Source organism: Giraffa tippelskirchi, chromosome 13, assembly GCF_054371585.1.
Source record: "Giraffa tippelskirchi isolate mGirTip1 chromosome 13, T2T-mGirTip1v1.2.pri, whole genome shotgun sequence".
Lineage (NCBI taxonomy): Eukaryota > Metazoa > Chordata > Mammalia > Artiodactyla > Giraffidae > Giraffa > Giraffa tippelskirchi.
In genome coordinates, this window is record NC_137287.1 from 86097711 (window position 1) to 86110527 (window position 12817).

Sequence of the window (12817 nt, forward strand, 5' to 3'; positions counted from 1 at the left end):
TCAAACTCCAGCTGCCCCGATGGACTCTGGGCTTCCACAAGAAGAAAGAGATAAAGAAAGGGATCAGGGGTCACTGGGATGGCCAAGGGGAAGGAAAGAGAAGAGGCTGAAGGATGGCCATTCCTTGAAAGCTGTAGTGGACAGGCTGTTGCATTAACAACAAAGTAATTCATATATTAACTTTAATCTCCAAAAAAAGGCCCAGAGCAGTATGCAGAGAAGAGCATTTCTACCCCAGCCTCTGAACTGAAACATTCCTTCCTGCCAGGAGACAGTTCTGGATTCCAGGGCAAAGAATTCGAGAACTGGCTGGTATCACCCTGACATTGCTGGGGGCAGGGGAGCTGACTTTTGAGTGTGGGTATTGAAAAGTATTTATATTTATGTTTACATTGCCTGGAGAATCCCAGGGATGGGGGAGCCTAGTGGGCTGCCATCTATGGGGTCGCACAGAGTCAGACACAACTGAAGCGACTTAGCAGCAGCAGCAGCAGTACAGACACATACACAGAAGACCAGCAGGAAACAGACAACAATGTGACAGCAATTTTCTCTCAGCAAGTTGCATTTTCTTCTTCATGCCATTCAGAGCTTTTCAGTTAATTTTTTGTTTTTACGAAAGTCATCTATTTTTTTGTTTACGAAAAAATATATTTAAGGGAGAATAATGCCTTAAATCATAGATGCTACCCCTTTGTCTAATGCTTATTTATCTGATTTATAGATTTAGTTTCAGATAGATTTGTTATGAACTTAAGAATATTTTAATCATGTTTGGGGCTCAAAAGATGGTTCCACTTCCTTCAATGTCCAGATAGAAACCCAGAGCTCACGATTCACACCCTGAGAAGAAGGCAGGTACCCCAGAACACAACGGCCCTCCAGCAGCACAAGGTGCAACTACCATGTGACTGCCCAGAAGACCCCACCTCCACAGGGGAGGGCAGGGGCCCTGGCAGCTACACTCCACACTCCACACAGCAGGCACAGGGAAACAAGCAGCTGGGGACAGGCGTCTCTCTGCAGGGGTGCAGGGCAGCCCTGCCAACCCCTTCTCTTCTGTGCCCAGAGCCTGAACAGGAGAATCCAGGAACATCCTGCCATTTCATTAGGAAATCAACAGTGCAAAATTCATGAGCTGCATCTAAAGTGACCCCAATGAGGGAGCTAAACAAAATCAACTCAATTCAGAGAGCTGCTGGGACCCACAGTGAAGCAGCCCAGAGGGCAGCAGGCCACGGCTGCCAAGACGCCTGCCCAAGGTGCCTGGAGGTGCCCGGAGGCCTGCCCTGTGGGAGAGCTGGGCAGGGTTGACTCTAAGATCTGCCATCAGGAAACCTGCAGCCTGTGGCCTCATATTTGCATGTAGCCCAGACTCTTCCACGCTAGGCTGACTGGACACTTAAGGGACATTACAGTCAGAAAAATAGAACTTTCTTGATTTTAGTATGTTGTGAGCTCCTTCCAAGTTCGGGTTTCTCACAAGCGATAAAAACTCAGAGATGATAAACTCCTAGAACTTTAGCCATGTTTCTGTTAGAAAAATCAAATCCCTCTTAGTGTACTGACATGTGTTTTATACTTACTTTCAGACACCCAAATAAAAACCTCTTTTGTATTTATTATATTTTATTATCCACCTTACTACCTCTGTTTCTCTTCCTCCTCTGGCTCCTCTTGATTTCTTGGCTGCCCCAGGCAGCACGCGGGATCTTAGTTCCTGGATCAGGGATGGAACCCAGGCCCTTACATTGGAAGTGCAGAGTCTTAACCAATAGGCAGCCAGGGAAGTCCCATTCTGCTCCTTTTTAGAGCACAAATTTCTTTTCAGCAGTGACATCCGCTTTTCTGTGATCAAGTCTGTTGCAGACTTAACACCCCAAACTCATATGTCCCAGTGCCCTGCAGAGCCTGCAACACTGGTGTAACTTAAGGGGAGGGGCCACCCACCCCCGCCCTGCTGCCCCAGGCCAGTCATCACACAGGACACCTCAATACCTCCAGTCTGTCCTCTCCTCTCCCTCCTCTTTCCCAGCTCTCCCGCTGCCTCAGAGCACCAGCCCGGTTTCCCAAGCCTCCAGTTCCCACACACACAAGTCCAAACCCACTCTTTGCAAACTGGCACAGCTGCAAGAACACAGAGCCCACTTCACCTGCCCCGAATGCTCCCTACACCCAACGGCAAGGCCATCACTCACAGGGCACCACTGTATGCCAAACGCCAGGTTCTATCCGCCGACCCCCAATAGGGGCAGTCCCTTCCCTCCTGGCCTCATCTTGTGGGTGTAAAAAGATGTTCCTTATAATGATTATTCCTGGCAACTATACACCTTCCACTTCATAAACCAGATGCTTCTACCCTATTTCCTCCCACTCGTCCAAAAGTAAACATAGAGTGTGAAAAATAAAAACAAAAACAAAAAAAACAACTTTGGAACACACCAGGTCCAAGTTAACTGAAGGGGATTATAATCTAACCTCTAACCCTCACCTCTAAAGCCGGCATACAATTCCATAGAAACCAAAGCAGCATGCTAGGGTTTTTTAAGGGGAGAAAAAAAGGTGTAGGGGTGTGTGTGTGTGTGTGTGTGTTTTAAAGAAAAAAGACCAGATTTATGTGTGTGTGTGTGTTAAAGAAAAAAGACCAGATTATTTTTTCAGTCACTACAGTTTCAGTGGTCACCTTTTCCAAGGACAGGTAACCTCCTACAGACAGAGCACCCCCAACATGACAGCTTCAGAAGACTCTACATGTCATCAACACTTCTACCCACCTCAGTGAAGAAAGACCCCCAGCCATGCAGCCATCATCTATGCACACAAATGCCAGCCCTGAGAGCAATGCCCTAGTTACAAACATCCCTTAACTGGGAAGGGACACAGGGAACCTTCTGGACAGTAGAAAGGCTCTACTTCCTGCAAGTGAAAGTCGCTCAGTCATGTTCAACTCTTTGTGACCCCATGGACTATACAGTCCACAGAATTCCCCAGGCCAGAATACTGGAGTGGGTAGCCTTTCCCTTCTCTAGGGGATCTTCCCAATCCAGGGATCGAACCCAAGTCTCTCACATTGCGGGTGGATTCTTTACCATCTGAGGCACCAGGGAAGCCCAAGAATACTGGAGTGAGTAGCCTATCCCTTCTCCAGTGGATCTTCCTGACCCAGGAATTGAACTAGGGTCTCCTGCATTGCAGGTGGATTCTTTACCAACTAAGCCACCAGGGAAGCCCTACTTCCTGAGCTGAGTGGTAAAGATATAAATACATAAATCACTATGAACATGAATTCTTACTAAAATTAAAATGAAAATGGACACACAGCACTTACCGAAATTCAAGAAAATCAGTTTGGCCTGTATCCCAGGACATAGTTTGATGAGAAACGGAATGGCCACGTACAATCCCAGGACACAGAAGAGTATCTTCCTTAGTCGGAAGCACAGGCCCTTTCGCCTACAAGAGAAAAGCAGTGCACAGGAGTGAGTCCAGTACAGTTTAGTAACAGCATCATCAAAAGCACTCACCAAGACCCACACCTACTGTGCCCAACAAGAGTATCACCCACCGAGGACGAGAGCAGCCTCCCACCTGCGTGTGCCTTGTCATTTGCTCAGAACTCTACCAGGAGGGTAAAATTTGTTTCCTGAAAGCCAAAGAAACAGTCCTGCTGGTTTCCTATGGGAGCCCTGGGATCCTTCAGATCTTCAGAAAGTGCCCAACCTCATGTCAGATTGTGGCTGCAACTTCCCCTCAGGAGAGAGGCTGCCTCTGGACCTCTGATTCCCCTCCTGCAAGCAGGCGTGGGCTCCCCAATAGAGGAAGCACCTATGCACAGAACCTGTCAAACCAGATCCCAGGAGGGAGCAGGGGGCCGAGGACAGGACAGTGGCCACGATTCCATGTTCTCATATTTCTGCCTGCATACTTTCCGGAGGCCCTGCTCAGGAAGCCTCAGGCCAGGTCATTAGCCCAGGTCTCAAAACCCTCTCTAATTCACAACCAGCTCCAAGACTTTCCTCATCCCCATCCTGATCCCGTTAAAATGGGTTCCTAACCCAGAGATCCTCAAACTTGGACTATGGGCCTCTCGACAACTGAAAAACTGAGGGCCCAAAAGACCTTCATATGATTTGTGTTTATCAGTATTTGTTTTATGAGACATTAAAGAAAAATTTTAAATATCTATTATACTAAGTCATCCAATAATAATAAACAACCCATGACAAGCTAATATAATTAACATCTGTTATTTAAAAAAGATTAAATTTTCCAAAAGGAAAAATTTTAGTGAGGAGATTTTTACAAATTTCAAGACAAACAGCTTAGACAGCTTAGCAGAAGACAGATGGGTTCTGGTGCGTGCTTCTGCATTCAATCTGCCGCAGTGTGATACATCACATGGCACCTGAAAAGCTCCTGGAACCCCACGAGAGATCGGAAGTGAAAAAGGCAAACAGTGCTACCACGAAATCTCTCTGACATCGAGGTTCAACCTCGATGGGGTTACTTATATTTGCGCTATTTCAAAAAAGTATTCAAGGTGGTTTAAAAAATATACCTAGAACTCATCAGTTCTAGGTATGTGAACTCACCACATGCAGCAATACAGAAGGCTACAGAAGCATCAGGCTAAGCTACATAAGATGCACACAAAAGACTACACATTGTATAATCCCATTTGTCAAAAATTCCAGAAAAGGCAAAACTACAGAGGACAGGGAAGCCCGGCATGCTGAGGCTCAAGCGGTCAGAGAGTTGGACGCGACTAAGTGACTGAACAACAACAACAACAACAGACAACAGCAGAATAGTGATCTCCGGGGCTGGGAGTAGAGGGAAAAAGAGATTACAAGGGGTGCGAGGCAACTCTTCCAGTGATGGAAACGTTTGTTATCTGGACTGTGGTTGCAGACACATGAATGCATACGTTGGTAAATTTTATCTCATGTAAATCAACACTCAACAAAGCGGACTGATGTAAGTAATACTTCAGTACAGCTGATGACAAATACACATATTTGACAATGTAATCCTTTCACTCAATCACCTGGCTCATCCTCCAGTTGTTACTGAGCACCAGGTACTCCTTGGGCAGTGGACAATAAGGGCAGAAAAGGATACACCTGCCTCTGTGCTGTGCTCTCAGCTCAGCAGGGCAGCCAAAAGGCCAGCTGCACAGGGTGACCTGACCTAGTCCGGGCTGCCAGGGAAGGGCCACTGGTGGGAACACTAAGCCAGGAATATAGGAGTTAGCCAGATGACGCAGGAGAAGTTTAAAAGGGCATCCTGGGACTTCCCCAGTGGTCCAGTGGTTGAGAATTCGCCTTGCAAGAGGGGACGTGGGTTCCATCCCTAGTTGGGGAACTAAGATCCCACATGCTGTGGAGCAACTAAACCCACGCGTGCCAAAATTAGAGTGCCCACATGTCGGCTGCAGCAACTGAGCCCGTGAGCTCTGGAGCACCCACACCACAGCTACTGAGCCTGCACGCCACAAGAAAAGATCCTGCATGATGCAACGAAGACCCGACACAGCCAAAAAAATAAATACGTATTAAAAGGGCACTTAAAGTCCATGCACAATCTACGCTTTCACTGACAAAAGGCATACGGTGTGGTGGTTAAATGGAAGGCTGTGGAGTTAAGGTGATCTGGGCCAATATCTAGCCACTCACTAGCTATCATACCCCTCTTGAACAAGAAATACATATATAAATAGAAATTTCAACAAACTATGTATCTGCAGCAGTAAGGCTCCTACATTAAAGTCATTTTCTTCTGGATTGAGTTAGGATTATTACCATACACATGAATCAAAATGACAAATGCTTCATTTTTGATAAATCATTATTAAGCATGGCAAGTAAGCTTTTACTGAAAACGCATCTCTAAATGAGATGGATTCCACTACTTTCCCAGATGCATCATGTCTCTCTCTATATATATTACTTATTGATACAGAAAAGGGAAGGGTTAACATTAATTAAGGTGGGAGGAAAAGGGGATGACAGAGGATGAGATGGTTGGATGGCATCACTGACTCAATGGACATGAATCTGAGTAAACTCCGGGAGTTGGTGATGGACAGGGAGGCCTGATGTGCTGCAGTCCATGGGGTCGCAAAGAGTCGGACACGACTGAGTGACTGAACTGAACTGAACATTAATTGTAGTTCTATTTTTTTGGTTTTTGAAAAATATAAATATTGAGAACTTATTCACATCAGTAAAAGAGAATGGAAGTTCACTAGTATTACCAATTTTTCAGGGTTATATGCCAAAAATCACACAGTGAAAAATACTCAAGCCCTTTTTCATTTTTGTTGACAGCTAAGAATTTGACACCACCGGACTTGTACCATTTTATGCAGTCATTAGATATTCACTTAGTTTCTCAGCTTTTATCAAGAACTGAGCCCTCTCTTCCTCTGTGCCTTGACCTTGACCTGCTTTAGTTAGAATTCCGTTGTTATCCCCCATCTTGATATCTCATCAAGCCCCTCATCCCCACCTTTGATGTCCAAACCACTGACCTGCCTTTGCAAGAGCTCCCCTACCCTTGATATCTCAACTGTTTCCACCCACTGACCCCCTAACTCTACTTTCTGTCTGGAAATCCCAAGCTGTCGCCTCAGAAGGCACTCCAGACAGGACTACGTGCGAGACTGACCTTTCTACTGACTTCTCTGTCCATCCTGCCAGGTCTTTCCCCACCTTCCTACAGTCACTAGACTTTTAGGCCTCTGCCTCCTTGGGGGAGCTGTTAAGGGACTCAGGAACTTCACACAGCCTCTATCTGAGGATGAAAAGGAAAAAATGACACACGGGAAACAAGCTGGGTATTTTACTCCTCAGCTGAGCTATGGAAACACCCAGACTGCTGCTTGGTATTTTTAAGAAGTCCCTCACCTGAAATTTAGTCCACTGCCTCCACAGATTACACATTACGGGAAATGAAAATCTTACAAGTTAAATATTGTACAAAAGCATTCGTTCTCATCTTGAGCAGGTAATCTTAAATTGTTCCATTTGGCCAAAACTAAATTCAGATAAAAAGACAATTAAAGCAGGGCAAAGAAGAGAACCAACTCTTATGTTACCTAAGCTGGTGAGCTTGGTTTGACTATGGTTATGCTGACTGGTGGCTCAGCTGTTAGGACAAGTGCAGTAACATGCCTCTGTGTATGTGTGTGTGTATGTAACCTACAGCTGACCCTTGAAAAGTGAAGGGCGTAGGGGTGCCAACCCTCCATGCAATTGAAAATGTGAGTGTAACTTAGAGCTGGTCCTCCATTTTTGCTATTCCACATCTACAAATTCAACTAACTGTGGATCACGAGGTACTGTGGCACATCTTTGGTGAAAAAAACCAATCCGTGTATGAGTGGACCCACACTATTCAGATCCATGTTGTTTAAGGGGTCACAGTATTTGTGATGTTTTCCTAGCCCTGGGTGGTATTACCAAATTAATTTACAAAATCCCTTAAAGGAGCTCTGCTCCAAATGACTTAAAGAGAAATAAGTGCTAAATTAAATATTCCTAAAACTCCCAGATGTATAAGAACCCAAATATTTTTCAAGTTCATGTATAAACAAAACCAGTATAGTAGTGTCACTTTAATAAAAGCAGTTGTCCTCTTGAAATGGAGGGAAGGGGGCAGGGCATAACCTTTAAAAGAATGACAAGGCCATAGGACATGACAAAACTGGTTAGAACCAAGTAGATCCAAGATAGCAGGAGATTCAACTTTCAGTAGACCTTGAGCCTCATTATACGCCCATTGTAATGCATTAGCTAAATGACACACCAGCCAGCACCATGACACTTCTGAGGCTGACCATAAAGGCCAAAAGTAGGTGGTGGCCCAATTCGTGGAAATCCCCACCCCTTCCCTGAAATAATTGGAATAATCCTCCCCCTCATTGTTGTTGTTCAGTTGCTCAGTCCTGTGATTCTTTGCAACCCCATGGACTGCAGCATGCCAGGCTTCCCTGTCCTACACCATCTCCCAGAGTTTGCTCAAAATCATGTCCATTGAACCAGTGATGCCATCCAACCATCTCATCCTCTGTCACCCCCTTCTCCTCCTGCCCTCTTTCCCAATACCAGGGTCTTTTCCAATGAGTCACCTCTTCACAACAGGTGGCCAAAGTACTGGAGCTTCAGTTTCATTAGCTTCCCCCCTATTAGCCTGTGAGTTTACCTGGCCCACAAAAACCGAATTATATTTTGGGATCTCTTGATGGCCCATAGAGTGTGTTTCTAAGTTAATTCACTTCTTAATGGCCCATAGAGTGTGTTTCTAAGTTAATTCACTTCTTAATGGCCCATAGAGTGTGTTTCTAAGTTAATTCACTTCTTACCTATCACTTTGTCTCTCACTGAATTCTTTCTGCAAAGAGACATAAAGAACCTGGCCTTCATTAAGTCCTGACACCAAGTGTGTGATCTCAGTGAAAAAAGAGTGGTTCTTGACCGGGTCTGACTCCCTCACTTGAATTCAAGTCCCATCTGTGGTGCACATTTTCACCCTGAGTTATTAGCATTAAGTATAACATGAGCACACATTATTTGACAAATAAACCCAAGTAGAATAACAACCTAATATAATCTACTATTAACAGATTTTAAAAATTATAAATTCAACCTAAAAGTACAAGTAAATCTGCAGTGAAATTGCTTGAAATCCATTATTTCATGTATATCAAGTGCAGCAATAAAACAATAAAAAAAACTGAATTTAACTTTCTAAGGTTTTTTACTTTCTAATTTTTTTGATATCTGCCTAACACATGTGTTATAAAAATAATAAACAGGGAAATAACCCTACAATGGTTAGCTTATGGCAATTTCATGAACAATCCAAGTATAACTGTTAAGAACCAGTGTGTTAGGTTGATCTAAGTGAAATAGGAATTGCATAAATGGATTTTTCAACCATAGTTGAAACTCACAGGACCCTGGAGGGCCCTCGGGAACACAAAAGCCTTTCTGCATCTTCTGTTCCTAGGAAACAAGCTTCACTCAGACTCTTTGACTTTCTCTGATTCCCAAAGGGCAGATTCAAACAGTTCCTAATCAGGGAATGAAGCCAAAGCAGAAACAATGGAGGAGCACTCAAGAATAGTGCAGCCGTGGGGCAAGGTCCTGGTTCCGCCTCAAGGGATATCTTTTAGTTCAGAATCCATCTGTACTGCAGAGACAAAGGTCTGTATAGTCGAAACTATGGCTTTTCCAGTAGTCATGTATGGATGTGAAATCTGGACCACAAAGAAGGCCGAGGGTTGAAGAATTGATGCTTTTGAACTGCGGTATTGAAGAAGATTCTTGAGAGTCCCTTGGACCGCAAGGAGATCAAACCAGTCAATTCTAAAGGAAATCAATTGTGAATATTCATTGGAAGGACTGATGCTGAAGCTGAAGCTCCAATACTTTGGCCACCTGATGTGGAGAACTGACTCACTGGAAAAGACCTGATCCTGGGAAAGATTGAAGGCGGGAGGAGAAGGGGATGACAGAGGATGAGATGGTTGGATGACATCACCAACTTGATGGACATGAGTCTGAGCAAGCTCTGGGAGTTGGTGACGGACAGGGAAGCCTGGTGTGCTGCAGTCCATGGGCTCTCAGAGTCGGACATGACTGAGTGACTGAACTGATACTGATCTTGGCTTGGCTTTCTAGCTTCAAAAGACTTAAAAGTCTAATCTGAGATTCCTTATGAAATGTTCTAGCAAAGGAAACTATTAAGAGGCTTATGTGGTCAGCTGGCATTCTTGATGCACCTGTGTAAATGATTAGACCAATTAAAAAAAAAATCTGAATTTGAGTATCTTTGATCAAAGAAGGACATGACTGTACAAAGAAATTTAATGTTTCAACAGAAAACTAACACACCCTAGTGGGTTATTCGGATTCTAGTGCTGTTCATTATCTTTGACCTTTTATGATCTGTCTGTAAACTGGCCTAGATCCTGCCCTCTTGCACATTTTATCAGTCTTTACCAAACTTTCAATTCTTTGGTTTTCCTTCAAAGTCTAGTTACAACCCTCCTAACTGACATTTCTAATTTTCTACCTGATGCAGGAAAGAGCCAATTCTGACTCCATGATGGATCTGTTTGACTTTAATCTTCGCTTTCTGTTGTTTTTGGTATTATAACCATAATGGCTTGCCTCAGGGGACTCTGCCTCTCTGCCTTACAGTTTAAACAAAAAATGCCTTTGTTAGCTCACAGGGAGATAATCTGACCCTGCCCACCTGTGAATGGCTGTAAGAATGAAGAGATTAACACATCGCCACCCCAGCCTGCAATGTGTCCTCCTAGAAGTTAAGAGCACGACCTTCCCTGACATCTTGGGGTTGACCAGTCTTTGAAAGTGTTAGCTCCTCAGTTCTGTCTGACTCTGCGAACCCACAGATTGTAGCCTGCCAGGCTCCTCGGTCCATGGAATTCTCCAGGCAAGAATATTGGTGTGGGTAGCCATTCCCTTCTCCAGGGGATCTTCCAGACCCAGGGATCAAAGCCCGGTCTCCTGCATTGGCAGCCAGGTTCTTCACTGTCTGAGCCACCAGGGAAGTCCAGGAAAGACTTGACCAATCTTTCAGTTCAGTTCAGTTGCTCAGTCGTGTCCAACTCTTTGCGATCCCATGGACTGCAGCACACCAGGCTCCCCTGTCCATTACCAACTTCTGGAGTTTACTCAAACTCATGTCCATCGAGTCGGTGATGCCATCCAACCATGTCATCCTCTGTAGTTCCCTTCCCCGCCTGCCCTCAATCTTTCCCAGCATTAGGGTCTTTTCCAATGAGTCAGCTCTTCGCATCAGGTGGCCAAAGTACTGGAGTTTCAGCTTCAACATCAGTCCTTCCAATGAACACTCAGGACTGATCTCCTTTAGGTTGGACTGCTTGGACCTCCTTGCAGTCCAAGGGACTCTCAAGAGTCTTCTCCAACACCACAGTTCAAAAGCATCAAGTCTTTGGCACTCAGCTCTCTTGGTAGTCCAACTCCCTCATCCATACATGACTACTGGAAAAAAATCATAGCTTTGACTAGACGGACCTTTGTTGGCAAAGTAACGTCTCTGCTTTTTAATATGCTGTCTAGGTTGGTCATAGCTTTTCTTCCAAGGAGCAAGCATCTTTTAATTTCATGGCTGCAGTCACCATCTGCAGTGATTTTGGAGCCCAAGAAAATAAAATCTCTCACTGTTTCCGTTGTTTCCCCATCTATTTGATCAATCTATAGTCAAAGGTAAATAAATCCTGCAATTAGAGCTTCTGGGGGGGGGGTCAATACTCTCATCTTCTGAGAGAAGAACAAAATTGCAACTAGCTGCCAAACAACTATCAACAGGAAGGCGTTGGAACCCACCAAAAAAAAAGATACTCTGTGTCCAAGGACAAAGGAGAAGCCACAAAGAGATGGTAGGAGGGGTGCAATCACATTAAAATCAAATCCCATACCTGAGGGGTGGGAGACCCACAAACTGAAGAACAAATAATACCAAAGAAGTTCTTACTCTGTTGCGAAGGTTCTAGACCCCACATCAGTCTTCCCAACCTGGGAATCCAGCAAAGGGACTGGGAATCCCCAGGGAAGGACAACAGGATGTGATTACAGAACTTCCACAGGACTGGGGGAAACAGAGACTCGTGGTGGTCACAAACAAAACCTCAGGGGAAAGGAGCAGTGACATCACAAGAAACTGAGCCAGACCTGCCTGTGAGTGTTTGAGGGCCTTCTGCAGAGATGTGGGCCAGCAGTGGCCTACCACAGAGACAGAGGCACTGCCAGCAGCAATCCTAGGAGGCACATGTTGCCATAAGTCCTTGGGGAGTTCGCCTTTACCCTTACTTACCATAGAGCCTGTAAACTCAGGCCAAACAACAGGGAGGGAGCACAGCCCAACTCACCAGAAGAAAATTCGATTAAAGATTCCTTGAGCGTGGCCCTGCCCGCCAGAGCAAGATCCAGTTTTCCCCATAGCCAGTCCCTCCCGTTAGGAAGCTTGCACTAGCTTCTTACCCTCATCCATCAGAGGGCAGACAGAAGAAGCAGGACCTACAATCCCATAGCCTCAAGAATGAAAACCACAATCACAGCAAACTAACCAAAATGATCACAGCCTTATGTAACTCAGTGAAGCTATGAGCCATACTGTGCAGGGCCACCCAAGATGGACGGGTCATGGTGGAGAGTTCTGACAAAACGTGGTCCACTGGAAAAGGGAATGGCAAACCAACCCAATATTCTTGCCTCAAGAATCCCACAACACTATGAAAAGGCAAAAAGATATGACACCAGAAGATGAGCCCCCCCAGGTCGGAAGGTGTCCAATACGCTACTGAGGAACAGCAGAGAAATAGCTCCATCAGAGGAAGGCCATGAAAAGGCTGGGCAAAAGGGGAAGCAACGCTCAGTTGTGGATGTGTCCGGTAGTGAAAGAACAATACTGCATATGAACCTGTAATGTTAGGTACAGGAATCAAGTAAAATTGGACGTGGTCAAGCAGGAGATGGCAAGAGTAAACGTTGACATTTTAGAAATCAGCAAACTAAAATGGACTGGAATGGGTGAATTTAACTCAGACCATTATATCTACTACTGTGGGCAAGAATCCCTTGGAAGAAATGAGTACCCCTCATAGATAACAAAAGAGTCTGAAATTCAAAATTACTTGGCTGCAATCTCATAAACAACGGAATGATTTCTGTTCGTTTCCAAGGCAGACCATTCAACATCACAGTAATCCAAGTCTATGCCCCAACCACTAATGCCGAAAGAGCTTAAGTTGACTGGTTCTATT

The 12817-nt window shown here is 44.9% G+C and overlaps 1 protein-coding gene across 1 annotated transcript in view; it reads right to left on the bottom strand.

Moving 5' to 3' along the window:
• The window catches only part of ABHD12 (abhydrolase domain containing 12, lysophospholipase), a 48150-nt gene that overhangs the window by 20071 nt on the left and 15262 nt on the right, over positions 1-12817 (bottom strand). Inside the window, exon 2 of the mRNA XM_081560534.1 lies at positions 3329-3453. Coding sequence (XP_081416660.1) covers positions 3329-3453 — 125 coding nt within the window. The remainder of the gene's footprint in view (positions 1-3328; positions 3454-12817) is intronic.